This window comes from Notothenia rossii (assembly GCF_949606895.1).
Source record: "Notothenia rossii genome assembly, chromosome: 1".
NCBI classification, from domain to species: Eukaryota; Metazoa; Chordata; class Actinopteri; order Perciformes; family Nototheniidae; genus Notothenia; species Notothenia rossii.
This window is the reverse complement of record NC_136912.1, coordinates 75641955-75661286: the sequence shown is the minus strand read 5'-3', so window position 1 is coordinate 75661286 and position 19332 is coordinate 75641955. Positions and strand designations below refer to the sequence as shown.

Genomic DNA, 19332 nt, shown 5'->3' with positions numbered 1-19332 from the left:
CACTGCTAAAATAGTATCTGTAATAAATAACAATTACCAATGGTATGCAAAGACAAGGGAGAGTGGTTGGCATTGTATTGGAACAAAAAGGAACTCATAAATACATTAATCGGATCGGGGAGGTCTGGAGCGCCAGCAGTCCTCCGCTGTCTGGTGACGCTCTTCCTTCCTCCCCCACCCAGAGAAAGCTGAGCTTTACTGAAGGAACAACTCTTAGTGAGGGACCGTGATACCATCTCTGTAAGTTATACAGAACCGCTCTAGTCGTTAACAAGAGATTTTACACCTGAACCGGAGCTCCGGGTGATTCGCCAAATTATGCGTAATATAGCGCACCACTCGTCGTGACGCGGCGTCACTGTATTAGATGTACAACTTTATCCTTAATAACGACAACCTTCTACACATGAGGATTATTAATACAACGAGGATTATGTTGGTGTTTTTATTTGGCTTTCTTGGTTTATCAGGTAAGTGGGAATTTATTTGTACATTGTTTGGTTAGCTCTAAAACGAAGCAAAATTGAAGTTGAATATTGAAGTTGGCTTTCATTTTCGGGAAATGTTATGTCTATTAAGAAATATACATGTTCCACCTCTATATACACTATTTCATTGCTACATTACTGTAAATACTTTATGTTATGTTAGTAAAAAATCGCGCAGGAATGTAGAGTGTGGATACCAAACCCCTTTGGGAAAACAGGAGCTCATCCATGTTTCCTGCCATTGTTCTGTGGATCTGGGGCTAAAATACCAGTAAGAACTAATGCTGGACAAACTAACAATACTGGGGTTGGTGCTTAAAATAATTACATTCCTGGAAGATTTTTTATTTTTGGACCAACATTTTGTAGGGATGTTGTTGTCAGTTTCTCAATCCTTATATCAGGTGCCAGTGTGTAAACAGTTGTTATTCCATGAGCCACTTGTGTTATGAAGATACTTAGGATGAGATTTAAGAAATTAGGTAGTGTTCACATGGTCTACATTACGGTTTGCTATATTCTGTCTAAAGTGTATGGAAAAGGGTCGACATCATAATTTAATCCAGAAAGATAACTGTTGACATAAAGTGCCGAATATGTGCAAAACTGATGTTTTCCATTGTGAGCTAACATCAATTTTAGAAACAAGATTATGTATCAGAATAAAATATTTTCTATTAAAAACCCGCACCAAATAATGACGGTGAATAATGATGTCTGAAGAGTATACAATATATATTATGTGTAATATAATTTCTGTAGAGGTCTAGAGGCAAACTCAATAATGGTTTTTTTGAGTGTTGCAAAATTCCAAAACATCAGCAATAAAAATGTTCAAGACCATCACCTGAATATACGCCAATGCTGTTCTCGTGTGAATCAGATAACTTAAGAGATTTTATCATCATAAGGATGAAGTAACAGCCATATTTCTTGCTCCAAAAAAGGAGGAGATACAGTTTTTAGTCTAAATCAACTGCAATGGGCAGAGATTCTGCCAAAAATAAATACAAAACTTTACTGACTCAAGGTTTTAATCATAGTAGTCTGATAATCAAGTCAAGCTCCTTACAACTCATATAACTGTTGGTCACACTTTAACAAATGCATTGCCCTGTCTTGCAGATGCTGTGATAGACTTGACCATGATCTCCACAGCGGAGGTCACCAACGTCAGTCACTTCTCCATCTCCTGCATCAATGGAGAGCGCAGCCCTGCCCATGTTGAGCTGGACATCAAGAGGGACAACAAAATCCTAGTTTTCCCCAAAAAGCCACATTTTAGGGTGCATAAACCGAAGAACAGGGAGGCGGTCGCCAGAGATTTCCGTGAGCTGGACCATATCGGTATCTTCTACTGTGAATCTACTCAGGATGTTCCCCCTCTTGAGACCGTCACCATGATCAATAACTTTGGCAGAGGTGGGTGGAGACTTCATACAAACAGCTTTTGGGGATTTTTGACTGATCAAAGCCAAACCAGCTCCAGATTATTTATGCTCTGAAGCATCCAGTTTTCTCTCTTGGTAAATAACTGTGTGTATCTGTGTTCCTTTATAGCTAATTTTATCCCAACTCACCTTACAATGACTGCTAACAAAGGAGAGACAGTTCACCTCAGCATGCAGCTACTCGGCTCCCAAAAGAGAGATGTGACCTGGAAGTACAATGGTAAGCCAGTTTACAAGTCAAGACAGATACAGGAAGTTTAAAATGCATTTAAGAGATGGTAGAATCATAGATTTTGGATTACATTTCAATTATGAATAGAATATAACAGTACTTTTTAAGACATTGGAATTGTTGCCATTAATATTTTCTTCTTTCTTTCATGTAGGAAACTACTTTTATATGACTCACTGGAATGATGTGATTAATCGCACAGCAATACTCACTCTGGAGAGCACATCTTTTGAAAATCAAGGCATCTACAGCGCCAGCTATGTGGGGGACAGCCCTCTTCAGGGCGCCTGGATGCGACTCATTGTCAGAGGTTTGATCATAAATGCAATTAATCACAACCCGAAATAGCTCATATGTATTAGAAATAAACAAGATGGGTGAAACCACAGACATATTTGGGTTATACCTCATAATAAATTAATGAATTATAAAAAACGAATTCCTGACACAAAGACTTGGAGAAATCACTGCTCTTGCCCAAGAAATAGTCGAGCACTAACATAAAAATTGCTGATCCCACAATAAATGTTCGTTATGGATTAAACACATGACATTTAGTGAGCTCAAGAGGGGCTCTTAGGCAGATTTGTTTTCAACTTTGGATGGAGGCAAGTTAGCTGTGTCCCCTTTTTTCCAGCCTTTATGCTGAACTAAGCTAACCGGCTGTTGGCTCTAGCTTTTTTAAATAAGATAATACTGATGTGAGATTGTAATCCAAGTCTTGGAGGAAAAGCAGATAAGTACTTTTCCCAAATGACAAATTACACCTTTAAATCAACACCAGCCAAAAACAGTGGAATAATGGTCTTGATAGAATTTGAGCTTAAACATGCGTTCAAGTGTTTAAGTGAGACAGCCAGTGTGTGTTATATTTCCTGTACTGTAGCTCTGTATTGTAGAGACGTCAGCAGTCTCAACACCATCTCCACCCTCCACCTGCACTGCTCTGAGATTCCACAATTTCCTCTTTCAGCAGATGTAATAGTTTATATTTTTCTGAGAATTTTACAACACGATTTCATCCTAATACAAATACACAAAAGAAAAAAAGAAGATTTATCATTGCTCTTTGGGGTTTAAAAGACTGAAAGCTGAAATGTTACATGAAGGTTCTGTAACATTTCCAAGGATGACATCATTTGTATAGACGTTTTGTAAGTAGTTTCAATATTATTTCTCTGTAGACTGTACTAGTAAGAAGTGGGGTCCTTACTGTGACAAAGACTGTCCGGAGTGTCTCAACGGTGGAGTGTGTCACGATGTTGATGGAGACTGTATGTGCCCGCCAGGATTCATGGGGACCCGCTGTGAGACAGGTTTGTACATCCTCATAAGTATAGACATACACATTTGTTTATGTGTACATTACATGATCATAATGACATCGCTAACATTATGATGGTTAGCAGGTGTTGTTGTTGTTAACCATGCTTACCTCCTAACTTTCATTTGCTATCATGCCCCTTTGGTTAATAAGGCTGCACCTGATGGAAATATCATTTTGTCGAACACTGATATAAAAAATCATACAAACACAGAGTGAACATTTCAAATGGTCTTAGTTTGATTGCTGCCCCAATGGTTTCCTACCCATATATACAATTTTGTGCTGAGCTTTGAGTACAGTTCCTAAACTATTTGTCCTTTTAGTATTGCAATCAAATACAACTATAAAGTTAAAATGTTGATGACTTCATTGGCAGAGTGATGAATCTGTCCCGTGGGGTGTTTTGCAAGGCAGGTTGAGCAATGATTCAGAAACTTAAGGAATTTAAACCTTCTCTATTGGTTTGCAGCATGCAGAGAAGGAATGTTTGGCCGAAACTGCCAGGAGTCATGTGGCGCCGAGCTGAACTGCAAGGGGCTACGGTTCTGCCTACCCGACCCTTATGGCTGCTCCTGCGCCAGCGGCTGGTTTGAGAGCCGTTGTGAGAAAGGTGAGCACTGCTTCACTTAATTGCGTCCCTGTATTTTTAATTAAAATAATATGCATGTAAGTTATTTGACGTGTTTTCATTCCTTTGTGTGTTTTCTATTTTCTGACAGCCTGCCTTGATGACATGTATGGACCAGACTGCAGCCTGAGCTGTAAATGCCAGAACGGAGGAGTTTGTAACCGTTTCAGTGGATGCCACTGCCCGACAGGGTGGAGAGGACAGAACTGCGAGAAGTCTGGTAGGTATCGCCACATCATATCAATCCCTCTTCTGCTCCATTCCTTCCTTTAGCTCTGCCTCCTCTGTGGAATGTAATAAACTGCATTCATAGTCTATATTTACTGTACGAATATCACTTATCATTTCTGATTACATTTAAATGTTTATCATCCTGCTCAACATATATCACCACCTTCTTCCTTATCAGGACAGCAAACATTGCACTAGTTACAATATGTACAAACCCAATTGCAAACTCAAGGTTAATATCTCGTTTCATTAAACTGTTTCACCAGACAACCTGACATGTCATTATGTTACAACAGAACCCCAATAAAAGCAGGATTAAGCCAACTTGTCTACTGTAGTTACACTTGTTTATTAAATTGAATGTAATTCTTGAGCCTGGGACCAACCTGTTTCTTACGTTTTTTAACCATTAATGGTTGACGTGTCTTTATCTTTGGAAGTCAAGAGTGTCCTACTTATTTTCCTTGAACAAAAAATACAAATTAAAATATCATCTTTGGAGATATAAATGGAACTAAAAAATATATATAGGTAGTGAAGGCATGTGGTACAGCTATGGCTTTTTCTCTGGGAAAGGTTTTGAAATACACTGCTAAAAAGTTAGCAAAATAAGTTAATTTTCTTGCAGTGATCGATATAATCCACTTTTTCATCCACGGTGTCTTTTTCTAAATCTCTGCTCCCTTCCTCTCAATGTTCAGACCGGGCTCCCCAGATTTTGGATTTGGATAATAACTTAGAGTGGAATCTGAACTCCAGCCCAAAGATATTCTGTTCAGCAACAGGCAACCCCCTGCCCAGCCACGACAGCATTGAGCTGCGAAAGTTGGACAGCACTGTGCTAAAGGTAAGCAAAAACATATTTGCTTGCAACACTCCTGCCAAGATGAGTAGATAGTTCACATGTTGGATATATTTCAAGTCAAGGTAGAGATAAACACAAGGCCACACAGGGTGGAGGAGTTTGAGCCAATGGTGCCGTCATCTTATCATTATCAATTTCTTGCATTTTTTAATAATGTTGCATTACATTAGGGACAGCCATGTTAGCTGTTTCCTCATCTCTATGCTGAGGTAATCCTGCTTCTTAATAGCATGAGGGCAGTATTACTCTTCTCATCCAACATACAGCTAGAAAGCATATTAGCACATTACTAAACTTGCTCATAATTGTGAAATCAAATAAATAAAGCACTTCTGGGAACATTTTAATCAGCTTTATAAAAACGTTAAATCGTCCTGTGCCTTTAAGATTGAGCTCATGATTACAAGGTTGAGTCAAGCTTGGAGGAAGTCAACAACACAATGGACTGAGGAGATAAGGCTGTATCACTGCACAGTGCAGCAGTTACCATGTGTTGCCCATAGGTGACATGTTCAAATCTTCTGTTATTCTTTCTGTGCCGTTTCCTTGATAATATAAACAATCTGATAAAGAATTGTACCAGCACTTCACACAGGAACAGAGGAAGTTCTCAGAGTGAGGACAGGAAATAGAAATTTGTTTTTTAACTTTTATTGATTGCATTGTGTCTTGCTTTGCTCTCAGGCCTCGAGCACTACCATGGACTCCAATAAGAGTACAGCCATGTTTGAGATCCCTCGCCTGAGTGCTCAACAAGGAGGATTGTGGGAATGCAGGGTGTCCACCAATGGGGGCCAGGACTCCAGCAAATTCAACCTCACCATTAAAGGTCCGTGTGAGAGGACAATATTTGTTTTTGTGACCTTTTCCTGTATGCAAACACTTCATAAGAGAATATTTTGCTGCGTCTACTCAGAGCCCCCTGTGCCCACTACTGCTCCCAAACTGTTGGAAAAAAGGAGTAAGCAGCTGCTGGTGATGCCGGTTGAATCCCACAGAGGAGACGGCCCCATTGTCTCCACTAGGCTCCTCTACAAGCCTGTGGAGAACGGAGACTCTTGGTCCTCCATCATAGGTAAGATATCATAGCAGTATGTCATTTAGTCAGCTGTTATCACATAAATCAGCATTATCAGAAGATACATTTCAATACATTTCCCACCTATTATAATGTATTAGCCACAGTTACAGCGTGAAACAAGTAATTGCTCTTTGCCCAGATATACAATAATCTGGGCAATTCCACTATTTGGAATACTGGCCAAAGCACATTAATGAAACTTATTTTTAAGAAACACTGAGTTGTGTTTCCTCTTATGAGGTTAAGAGTGTGCATCATGTTGTACTGAGTCTTTGCCAATTGCCCCCTATACAATTTGATCTTGTTTTACATTAATTTACTGTGTCTTTAATACTTATACATGTATTTCTAAACACAACTGTTATACTCAAACTTTTAACATAAAACCAAACCCTTCTGTAATTCCTTATGTCCACTTACTTTCAGTTTATAGTGACAAAGAGCCCATCACGCTAATGAACCTGGAGCCATCAACACGCTATCGTGTCCGCGTCCAGTTGAGTCGTCCTGGGGAAGGCGGAGAGGGGGCTCCGGGGCCAGAGGCCATCATGGAAACAGACTGTCCCGGTAAGACTCAAGGATAACTGGGATCACACATATACTGAACATAGTAGTATATATGTCTGGAAATCTTGCCTGGGAATAAATGTCTATTATCTGTACCACATAACTTAAGCAAGCACAATTATCTTGTGTCTGGTTGGTCTAATAGTTTGCAGTGCACTGCCTTTCCCAGGCCTAAAGGAGCCAGCTGTCTTTTCCCCAGTGAAGGGACAAATATAGAAAGATACCAGTGGACTGAAATGATCTCTGCGCACTTATCTGGAAAAAAAAATAACTAAAGGGACAAACCTTTGTCATCCAAAGATCACGAAGCGTATCACTCTCATTCAAGTGACAGAGTCAAGTGATTTAATTCCTCAGTGATTGTGGTGTAGAGGGAGAGGACATACTGTATCTGAGTAAAGAAAAATTAGGAAATACAAACAAAATGGCTTTTCTTTTGATTTGGACTATTTTTACTATTTGGCAATGTGGATGTATTCATGTGTGAAATGGAACAAATTGTATTGGTTACAAGGCGAGTTCATGTTGGTCTCCTGCACAACCACTCTTTTTGTTATAGTGACTGGTACAAAGTCGTTTTCAAAATTATTTACATGACAAATTTGCATTTAAAACGAAGAGATATCTTGTGATTTTTTTTAACATGAAAGTGATTGTTCCCTTAGGTTTTGGGATGCGTTACTTTTTTACGTTTGTGTAATGCATTATAGGTGTATAGTGGACAACATTACTAACAATACAGTACACTCAAAAATCAAGGGTTTTAAGTATGTATATTGACTGTTTTGAGTATGCTTTATCCTTTAACTTTCTTCATGTAAACTGTATACTTACTTTGAACTTGTATGTAATTTGGATTTGGGGCATGGACATGCACAGATGCTCCAATCAAGCTGCATGTCTGTAGATTTGGTGAGGAAACCAGAGCAGCCTCAGAAAGCCCACATAAACTGTGGGGTTCATTTAGAAAGGGCCAGGGCCAATATTCAAAGCTAGTGTGAGCTAAAAGTTCTAACGACTGTACAGCAGCCAAGGAATATAAACTAAGGTTACGGTCCAATTCCCTTCAAAAAAACATTATCCATCCCTCAGCGGTCAATTTGACTGAACTGTGAGTGATGCAATGAGAGAAATTCACAATGAGCTGTTGGCCCCTCAGCTCATCCTGTGTTCTCTGTCACTGCAGAGCCCACAGTTCAACCTGAGATTGACATCAGCTCTATGGAAGGCCGCAATGCCACAATACGCTGGCGCCTGCCCCCCAACAATGGCATTAATGCCGGCACAGCCAGTGGCTTTTTAGTGCAGCTCTTCGGGCCTCCACCCTACAGTGAGAAACTACTGGAGGAGACCACCCTGCTCACTGTGCTGTCCACAAAGTTCCACAACCTGCAGTACCAGCAAGACTACACCGTGGTGGTGCACCTCATCAACTGTGGCAGCCAGGGGCCGCCCTCCAAATCCTACCACTTCCGCATCAACAGCCAGGGTAACTAGAAACTCTGCTGTTAATAAGCTACAAGGAAGGCTCGTTCGAAATGTTGCAGGATTTTCAATGCAGTAGGATTGTGCTTGATTTTTGCTTCATGACTCTCTCCCTGCGCACTTGAGGAAAAGTAAAGCAGCTGAAAGTTAAACTTTAGGAACAATCCATTTTAGTTTGCAATTAATGAGATCAACAAGATAGAAAAAGATAAACCCACATCTTTGTTATCAGCATTCCCAGAGCACCAAGGTCTCCGACATGGGCAGTACATCTGTTTTAAAATATAGTTTTACACAATCACTGTTGATTTGCCTGACTTGGATATCCCTCCGTCTCAGGTCCCTCATCACCACGCCATGTCCTGGCCCTCCCTCTGTCCATATCAGCCATCCAGGTGAGGTGGCAGCCTCCAGAAGATCCCAATGGAGGCATCATTAAATACATCATAGAATACCAGCCAGTAGGCCAGGGGAACCCTCACCCATGGGTGGACACAGACGATGGAAACAAGACCGCCAAAGATGTGACAGCTCTCAACGGCAGCACGCTCTACCAGTTCAGAGTGAGAGCTTTCTCCAAAGTGCCGGGAGAGTGGAGCAAGATTGTCAAGGCAATGACACAAGGGGATGGTGAGTAGGAAGTCATTGATGCTACACGTGATTGACTTTCTTATTGTAAATAATTGGGGACCTAGATATGGTATGTCAAACAAGAAAAGTTCACAATACTACAGCAAAATCTATGATTTTTTAATATTGAATAATCCAATATAATAACTTAAATCAAGGACTTTTAAATATTTTTGGAGAAAAGTTTATTTTCTCTTCAAGCTAAAAGTAACTCCCACTGGAAAATGTCTACACAATTCTAGTGTTGGCAACATTTTGCTTTTCCCAGATGGTGAGACCACCCACCAGGACAGAGATTTACTCAAGATAATAATATATATAAAGCCTATTTATCTCAATCTCCCTACTTGGGGATTCTTTCCTTCTTCCACCATGCCCCTCTGTCTTCCCTTTCCATCTCTTCCCCTTTGCCAAAAAAGGTATTCAGAGTTTGATCCCAACCACGCAGGGTGTGGCTGGGAAGCCTGTTGGAGACAGCTACCAGCTGTTGGTGGCGGTGGTAGGCTCGGTGACCGTCACCTGTGTGACAATCCTGCTGGCACTGTTGGCTCTTTTCTTCATCCGCAAGACGATGCTCAACCGCCGGCGCACGTTCACCTACCAGTCTGGATCGGTAAGGGTCTGAATTTTTTGGGAAAGCATAGGGATTTCTCAGGTCTTTGTTGATGTCATCTGGCAAGACCTTTAAATGAATGTGTATTTATTGCCAAGCTTAAGACAGTTTATACCCCCAGGGTGAAGAGACTATTCTACAGTTTAATTCAGGAACTCTGACCCTGACGAGGAGGCCCAAACCGACGCCAGAGCCCCTCACCTATCCAATCCTGGAGTGGGAGGACATCAAGTTTGAAGACGTCATTGGAGAGGGAAACTTTGGCCAGGTAAGCGCTTACTGTATTTTCTGAATATGTTAAATGTTTGTCTTTTGGTGGATGTCCTTTATTCACTGGTTTAAATATTCATGCTAACAACCTTTCTCCAAACCAGGTCATCAAAGCCATGATCAAGAAGGATGGCAGCAAAATGAGTGCAGCGATCAAGATGCTAAAAGGTAACACTGCAAATATGGTCCAGTGCAGGGAATTATTTGACTGATTCAATTACATTTGATACAACTTTATTGATCCACAAATGCAATTTGATTGTCGGCATGAGTAAAAACAGACCACAAAACAGACACATGCACAGGCAGAAAGTTACATGCAATGCAACGTGAACATTTCATTTCTAAGGCACCGACTGAATCTGCTTTGCATGCACTTTATTTAATGAAGCTGCGCATGCTGATCTGCCTGCAGAGTTCGCCTCGGAGAATGACCACAGAGACTTTGCAGGGGAGCTGGAGGTGCTCTGTAAACTAGGCCAGCATCCCAACATCATCAACCTGATAGGAGCCTGCGAGAACAGAGGTGAGTGAGCGACACCTAGTGGCTGTCATGGATATTCATAAGTTTTCAATGTAAGGCTATGGAGGAATTATCCATGTGTTTGATTTGTATTACGGTTTTTGTGGAGTTTATAAGTCCTATAGTACAAATATGTACAGTATGCTGTAGGTTGCATAAATGTTAACTTACCTTACTTATCTTGTTTAAAGGCCTTTTAAAATATTTGCCATTTGGTAGATGCATGTAGCAAAAAAATAATAAAATATGTCTGCTGAATGTATTATGCACAGTTTCTACTGTAATATGTTGCAGTGTAACTCATTTTGTATTATAAAACAAATAGAGCATTTACCTTAAATATTAGAACATCTTTTTATCTTACTTTGCTTTGTCTTGTGGGTGTGTCTGAATCCCAAAGTCTTTATCTATCCGCTGATAGATTTAGTTATGTACATGACATGGAGATGATTCAAAGCGGCATATTCACTGTACAGAGGTGTTATGTGGTCAAATATTGGTCAAGTATAGCAAAGTGTATGTATAGATTGAATTCAAAGGATCTGAATGTATTTGCCAATACATTTGTATTTAAGTTTTGACTTTTTAAAGGACTTATTGTTGCTGATATATTAGTCAGGATCCTTCAGACACAATTCGGACCATATTTCACCTCTATTCATCCTAATTTGTCTAATAGTACCCGTTTGCTTTACTGTAAGGGATCAGGTTGCTAGGACACCAGAATGTGTCCAAGCTAAACAATATTTCCAAAAGCATTTTGTAGATTTGTTTGATTTGCCAATGGGTCTCACAAACCTACTTGTCATGTATTTGTGAATGGGTATAAGGTATCCTTGACCCCAGTTCTTACTATGGAGTATCGGTTTTCCATAGCTACAGCCGATGGTTTATAGATTGAATAATTAAACTGCTTCTGTTTGATCAAGACTGATTACATATGAGAGAGAAAGGTTAGTTCACAAAGTACATCAGTGAGGACATTACAAAACCAAATCAGCTTTGAATAATAAATAACTGATGCAGTGTGTCTGCTCATCAGTGTTACTGTTAAGTAGAACCTGACTCTACAGAGTCTACTGTTTACATGTGTTGGTTTCAATAAGTGTCTTCTATTGTGAGGAAGACCGTGATACGAACACAAAATACATTTATACTGTAAAATCCAAACATCAACTAGAAAACTAAACCTTATTATTATCTTTGAACAATCATGAACATAACATTTTGGAGTTTAAATATCAGGGGGCGTATTCACAAAACATTTTATCTTACCGCTAGGAGTGCTCCTAACTCGCGCTAAAACATTTTACGTAGGAGTTTTTTCTTAAAAGTTATTCACAAAGCCGCTGAGACCTACTCATACTAAGGATAAATCACTAAGAGTGAACTAAGAGTGACGCGCCGTTGCTATGGATTACGTCGATTCTCGTGCATGAGTTTAGAAGCGGTCAGTACGGTGATTGGTTGTTCAGAGCAGGCGGTCTCGGTGAAACTCATCCGCAACATCCCACAAACGAGCCCACTAAATCACCGAAAAACAAGGAAATAGCCTAGGCTAGAAATGTATTCCTATCAAATAGTTATGGACAGTGCAGTTAGCAGAATACACGCATGATGACAAGTTTGTGCAGACCACGATAATGACGTTGTATATGCACGTTAAAGAGAGAGAGCAAACAATAAAGATACGTAAATTGCATTAAATCAAGGAGGAAATTAAAAGCACCCTGCAAACTATTATCCAATGATCATATTTCCAGCACTTAAACACTTTCAATAACAGCCCATACCGCCGTTCAAGTCCCCCTATCATGATGAATGAAAGTGAAGACAAAGTTAAACGCAAACACCCAACTGGTACATGGTGCCTCTCAAAAAGCTGCCTCAGACCGCTCTCCATTAAAATACGCGTATCATGGGTAGATCCAGGCCACTTTGCAACAACATCAAGAATGTTAAAAGTTTCATCAAAAACAATCTGCGTGTTGATGGAATGTACTTTCTTTCTATTGACGAACACGTCCTCATCTTTTGATGGCGCAATTATTTGTATGTGCGTCCCGTCAATAGCACCGACCACACCGGGCATACCTGCAATTGCCATGAAGTTGGCTTTGATCCTGTGTAGTTGTTGATTGTCCAAAGGAAACCGGATAAACTGTTGGATGATATGTGGTCTAGACTAGAGCGCGTTGATGGTTTGGTTTATGGCACGGCTGACTGATGGTTGCGATATTCCTAAATCGTCGGCATTGCAAAGTTGCATTTTCCCTGTTGCTAAATATCGTAGTGTTGCCAAACATTTTATTTCCGGACTAATCGGGTTATTGCTGTTAGTCGGGGATGTTATTGCATCCCGCACTAATACCACAACAAGTTTGATACCCTCACGATTTAGCCTATATCTCTTGATCAATTCACAGTCTTCCATTGTCTCCGAAATATTTCGTCTCGCAGCCATTTTCAGATTCTTTGTGAATAGGTCTTACTGAGTTAGGAGTCCTCTCGAGGACTTTTAAGCTCTCCTAAACTTAGGTGCTACTTTTAGGCCTAAAATACTTTGTGAATTGCTCTTAGTGAATACAATTAGGAGTCCTAAATTTAAGACTGACACGCCCATTATGTTTAGGAGTTTCTCCTAAATTCGCCAGTTAGGAGCTACTTTTAGCCCTAAGATCCTTTGTGAATACGGCCCCAGGTCCTTATTCTCCCTCCTGCAGTTTTGGTCTTTGGTGATTTAGCCATTTGTTTCCTTGTTATAAATGTTTTGTTGTTTATTTATCATTAGGCAATTTGTAGATTTTAATAAGAAAAACATATTTTAAAGGTAAACATGTATATTACATTTATAATATGGAATGTCACATTTTACAGGTCATTGTAAAATGGAGGAAAAGAGGAAGGAAGTAAGAGGGAAAGGAAGGAATGTTGTGGGACAGCGGGGGGAGGAAAGCAGGCTGGAGATAAATATGGGAAAATAAAGAAGGGAGACATGCTTTCAGGAAATATTTCTTTGAAATGCAATGGGCATATGTTCTTCATGTGCTGCTTCTTCATTTGCAGAAGCTATTAAAATACAATGTATTATTGTATTACAACAGGGAAAGTGGTTGGCAAATTCTGTATATATGGTGTTTTATGCTGTTACATTTGCTTTTAAATAATTATGTTTGTTCAGGGTTTATACATCATTAAACTGTTGAACAGCAGGATAGGAGGAGTTAATGAATATAGAAGATATTTGACGGATACTTACATTTTAGGAGGAAGACAAAACCAAAAACACACAAACAATACATTCTGATTGCATTTTATAGACCTACATTGTTTTTTCTCATGGCATGGTTAGTGTTTTAAATTTTGTATATCAAACAATAAACCCTAAGCCTGTTTAAAGAAGTTGGGAGGTTATGAAACATTAGTCACACAATTTGTCTGTTTTGTGGCTGTATGAAACACAGCATGTCCTGATTAACATCTTGTAGCTGAGAAGGAAGATTATTGTTCCAGTTCTTTGATCAGCCTTTTCAACGGCCCTTTATTCTTTCCTTCAACATATGGCATTAACTAATTGCGTTGGCACTATCACCCGTCCTGGTGAAATCAACATGAAACCCCTCCGACAAGTCAAGAAACGTTAAATACAAAGCCCCTTACCAGCCGGGTCTCTTCCCAGCAAACAGTCTGCAAACAGCTTGTACACATGTATAATGATACGTTTATTAGCAGCAGCCTTAACTCTATTAACTGTGGATTTTCCTGTAATACGTTATGTACTGCAAGGAGAGTTTACACCTCAAACCCACATCAAACAACATGAAAAAAGGGCATTTATGGCACATTTATTAGGGAATATTTCCATACAGTAGAGTAAACACAGGGTAAACTCCTCTTTTTCATGTTACTCTGTTTTTCTTCCAGGTTATCTGTATATCGCCATTGAATATGCTCCCTATGGTAACCTGCTGGACTTCCTGAGGAAGAGTCGAGTGCTGGAGACGGATCCTGCCTTTGCCAAGGAGCACGGCACTGCGTCCACCCTCACCTCCCAGCAGCTGCTGCAGTTCTCTGTAGACGTTGCAACCGGGATGCACTACCTAAGTGACAAACAGGTACGAGGGGAAACATCTGGGTGGCTGCTTGTATATTCATTTCTGAAGATGATTACCTTTCATTTACATATTTTGTGAGGTGTTTTCCCCATGACAGTGGATGTTGACAAAGTAATTGAACCACTCAAATAAAAGGCATGATAATTAAATCACTGCTCTCCTGTACTCCACTCTCTTGCTTCTAGTTCATCCACAGGGATCTGGCAGCCAGGAATGTTCTTGTTGGGGACAGCCTTGTGGCGAAGATAGCAGATTTCGGCCTTTCCCGCGGAGAGGAAGTTTACGTTAAGAAGACAATGGTGAGTGGTTACAAAAATAAGGTTTTTTTCAGAAAATGTAAGACAATAACTTAAAGACTAATCAATTGCAAAGACAAAATGCAAGAGATATTTATAATTAGATATCTCCACATAATATACCCCACAATGATTTATTTGGTCTGTCAGCCAATTTCTTCCACACAATGGTTAATACTTTATTAGTATACCATTGTGAAAAATACTTCAGTATTTCAACATAAGAATATATTTTAGAGATTGATAACTTACTGCTAATAAGATTTATTGCAAACTGAGAGTTATCCACTGGTTTTACATAACATGTTTGTATGTGTTGACATCAATTGAGAGAGCTACCAAAATGTGATATTACCTATAGAGAGCAGTCATGAGTTAATGCTATCACCTACACCAGGGGTGTCAAACTCAATTTCATCGCGGGCCACATTCGCATAAAGGTTGCACTCAAAGGGCCGGTTGTAACTATATAATATATAATATAGATAAAATAATGTATTATATTACATTATTGCCTCTGATTTGGATTATTATCGGATAGGATAATAACCTAGTAATTAACTACGTCTGAAAGCAGAAGTCCAGGGCAAATAATTGCAAGTCTCTTCAGTGTGCATGTCACAAAACGAGATGCATTGTGGGACATGTAGTTTATGGCAACCTGCTTCTGTAAAGTGACATGTAACCGTATAATAAACGTATTATATTCTTTGCAAGCTTTTGCGGGGCCACATAAAATGAAGTCGCGGGCCGGATTTGGCCCCCGGGCCTTGAGTTTGAGACCCCTGACCTACACCACAGTGTGTGTTCTGGTACAGCAGGTTGCTACTTTGACTTAATATGGCATGGGCTTGTACTAATGATGTTCAACTTGTGGCACCACAGTAAAAGAAAAACAGCCATTTTATAATAATCAAACCTAATCACAAGTTGTGTCATAAATGTCTTGCTTGGATTTCAGGGGAGGCTGCCTGTACGCTGGATGGCCATTGAGTCTCTGAACTACAGCGTGTACACAACCAAGAGCGATGTGTGAGTATACAGTGTCAACCCATCTGTTTAACTAACAACCAAACTATTACAATCATTGCTATAGGTGGAAATGCAAATTTGTACTGGAACTTTAATGCCTCTAATTGAAAACGCAAGGGCAAAATGCAAAGAAATTCAGAGAACTTTTGGAGCATGTTGAGTGACAAGGCAGGCTTCTGACATGGCCAACAAATCATTCCTCTGTTGAAATGATAACAGTGTGTTGTGTAAGTGATAAGCATTACCAGGAAGTCTTTGGTACACCTAAGCAGACAGGCTGAGACGTTGCTTTGTCAACTCGAGTCTACTTATACACAGCCGAGAACATGCTTGAAGGACAGCTAACGGAAGAAGTGTGAGGGCTGGCTGTAGGGTCAGAGAGAAATGTAAACATTAATAAGAGAAATAAAGCATAAAGGAGACATAAAGAAGAAGTCTGAGTCAAAGGGAGAAGATATAAACAAGGACAAAGAGCGAAACATCACTTTATCTGATTGTATGATATACAACACAGCATTATTACATTTGAAACAAATGCAAGGAAGAAGCTTTATATTGTTGACACACACCATGTCATATTTATTAAATTATTACATTTTAGTTTTCCTTATTCAATGCATTGTAAAAGTAAAAACTATTTGGAGATGTTACTGTGCATGCTCCAAAAGCATTTTCTAGCATCATACTGCATTACTAAAATATTCCATAATCTAATGTCTATGTAAACAGCAGGCATGAACTGATGCTGGTTACTTGTGAACATTTTAACCTTATCTCACATTTTATCGACAAAGGAAGTGCCATTAAGTCAATTATTATTTTTGGTTGTTACTAACAAAACCTTATATTTTCTTCACATGTGTTTTTTCAATTTCCAAATGTCCCTGTCTTTGCATTTCTCTCTCAGGTGGTCTTTTGGTGTACTCCTCTGGGAGATTGTAAGCTTAGGTATGTAAAACCTGTTGTCATGTGGTGTTCAAATATTGGTGTCAATCCTCACCATTGCTCGACCAACAATCACCATGAACAACACAAAAAGCATTTTCTCTCCTTCTTGTGTGTGTTTGTGGTTCAGGTGGCACACCATACTGTGGGATGACTTGCGCTGAGCTTTATGAAAAGCTGCCACAAGGCTTCAGGATGGAGAAACCCAAAAACTGTGATGATGAGGTGTAAGTGTTCAGCCTTTTGTGGTTATCTTTCTGTCTCTCTTTCTTCTGTTCTACCCTAATCACCAATGTCTCTCTGTGTGCAGCTATGAGCTGATGAAGCAGTGCTGGAGGGATCGGCCCTACGAGAGACCCCCCTTTGCCCAAGTGTCTGTCCAGCTCAACAGGATGCAGGAGGCCAGGAAGGTAAAGCTGCACTCACACAATGTCGGCAGGAAGGGAAGAATAGGAAAATGTCCTGTTGTGTTCAAACATCACACCAAGATGGCTAACCCGTTGCTAAAGCCACATCAGAAAACTAGAAATAAAATAGCTATTTTGTTCAAAATGTTACACATATGGTACATATATTGCTATTGGAATGTATTTACAGTGCACTAGTGTAACATTTCCTTTTGTATTGTTCCTAACCAAGTGTGTAATACAGTATCAAAGCAATATCAGAAATTCCCTTAATTCTCAAATTCTCTTACATGTAATTACAGCTGATGCTTTTACCACCCAATAAATACTGCAGTTTCTCAAATGGCCTCTTGAGGCTGTCTCCAAAAGTATGCCAATGTCCGTACAACCCCATATTGAAATGCCCAACTTTACAGCCAAATGAAATATACAGCCTGGTACCAAAAAAAGGTTTTAGTCTCAATATCTAATTTCCCTACTAATAACAACCGTTCATTAAGTGTGTTTTTGTATGTTATTCATGTGTTCAATTATAGTAAAACTTAATTGTAAATAAAATTGAATAATAATTATTAAATGTAATCTTACACACCCACATTCAGCTTAACAATGGCTCTTCAGAAAAATATGGATGATGTCACAGAGTCTACGCCCATGTTTTGTACAGTCTATGATTAAAAAACAGGTAGTGCCATCATTCCTTTAATGGCTTGACATTTTTACTATTTAATTTGTATCTTTAATGAAACGCTTCTATCTACTTCCAGGCATATGTGAACATGGCTCTCTTTGAAAACTTCACCTACGCTGGGATAGACGCCACAGCCGAGGAGGCCTGACTACCCGCCCCCCCAGGCCCTAGCATGCCACGTAGCTCCAGGAGGAAATCCCGAGGATGGTCGCCGCGTTATTGCCATCACCCCGCCGCTCAACGTCGAGACAGGAGGCCCAAGCGCCCAATCAAAACCACCCAGTTATAGAAGGAGGACTGTGAAAGGACACTGTGTGGAGGTATCAGAGGCATTAGGAGATGAGGAGGAGTGTTGCTGGGCCTTGGATTGAGCGATGCGATTGCTACTAAACTTTCGGGAAATTCTGACCCCCTGTTACTACATACAAGTCCTAGAAAAAAAGGCACAACATTGTACCTTTTGCTGATACAAAAGTTTCAATGCTGGACCTTTTTCTCTGACTGTTGAGGGGAAGCAGCACATAAGGAGCTACGTGCCTTGCTGAAACACCACAGGGTCTGTGGGGTGTTGAAACTGGACTTTATTTTTCCTCCATTGCTCTAAATGGAGAAAGGATTAGAACACAGACATATGCAAGTTCTCAGACTGTTAGAAAATCATGAAAGATGCATTTATTGTAGCACTTAAAAACAGCCTAATTTTTGCCATTTATGTCTTTTACTGTGTGCCTATCACTGCCATGTGAATGTAACCACTACTGTATATAGTTTGTCTATTTTAAAGGTAAAATATATGTATCATAGCCTTCCTATTCAAATGTACTCAGAGATACAGAGTAAATGCAAACATTGTAGATGTGTTGCATTTAAAAGCTCCACAGAACAAGTAGTTGTTATGCTACTAATACAGGGTTTTCTTTGACCAATATGCAACATAACTAATGTAATGTTATATATCCAAATTATGAAAAATGTACAGTTTGTTTTCATTAACTGGTCCCTTAAATAAAGGTTTTGCGTGGTGACTGGACTCATCACTACTAATAGTTGTACTGTGTGCCAGTTTCCAGTTATAAAATGCGGTCACACTGAGTATTTGGACTCAGGCAAAGATTATTGTGTTTTTGTTGTTGTTGTTGTTCCTGCCTGCTCAGTAGTGAGCGGGGTGGAAAACCACAGGCCAGGCTGCTGGGGGCCAAAGTGTCCTTGCTGAGTTCAGGAACACTGATCTGCCCTGCTGCTCTGAGCTGATCTGTCACTGGGTTTCCTCCACAAACCAACCGCAGGCACAGAGCTGTCTGTCAAACATGGTGTGAGTGGGCCAGCTTCCTGAGGACTCCCACACGAAGACCCAGCACCAGTGAGACCCCCATGTGACCTCAGCTCTTGGTTTCCTATTCCCTGATCTAGAATTATGAAAAGGCAAACATTATTTTGAAATTAATAATACATGTA

At 39.9% G+C, this 19332-nt stretch overlaps 1 protein-coding gene across 6 annotated transcripts; it reads left to right on the top strand.

Annotated features, from left to right (window-relative positions):
• The first annotated feature begins 216 nt into the window (after window positions 1-216).
• On the top strand, window positions 217-18921 carry tie1 (tyrosine kinase with immunoglobulin-like and EGF-like domains 1). 6 transcript variants are annotated; one of them, XM_079682244.1, is made up of 24 exons: window positions 217-470; window positions 1614-1910; window positions 2049-2159; window positions 2326-2481; window positions 3356-3487; window positions 3968-4108; window positions 4218-4346; window positions 5059-5204; window positions 5907-6051; window positions 6139-6297; window positions 6730-6870; window positions 8057-8359; window positions 8695-8985; window positions 9405-9598; window positions 9741-9866; window positions 9973-10036; window positions 10284-10394; window positions 14316-14506; window positions 14692-14805; window positions 15764-15834; window positions 16742-16782; window positions 16910-17006; window positions 17090-17189; window positions 17954-18921. In XM_079682244.1, exons 1-24 carry the CDS (start codon window positions 368-370, stop codon window positions 18023-18025), a joined length of 3435 nt encoding a protein of 1144 aa, XP_079538370.1. In that variant the 5' UTR covers window positions 217-367; the 3' UTR covers window positions 18026-18921. The 6 variants fall into 6 exon arrangements, with proteins under 6 accessions (XP_079538370.1, XP_079538368.1, XP_079538369.1 ...); XM_079682242.1 differs by having other exon boundaries at window positions 10260-10394; XM_079682243.1 differs by having other exon boundaries at window positions 9720-9866.
• The last annotated feature ends 411 nt before the right edge of the window (window positions 18922-19332 follow it).

Coding starts and splice junctions, on each gene's coding strand:
- tie1 (XM_079682241.1), top strand. CDS start 368: ATGTACAACTTTATCCTTAATAACGACAACCTTCTACACATGAGGATT. Junction 4,347..5,058: donor ACAGAACTGCGAGAAGTCTG/GTAGGTATCGCC, acceptor CTCAATGTTCAG/ACCGGGCTCCCCAGATTTTG. Junction 17,190..17,953: donor GGATGCAGGAGGCCAGGAAG/GTAAAGCTGCAC, acceptor ATCTACTTCCAG/GCATATGTGAACATGGCTCT.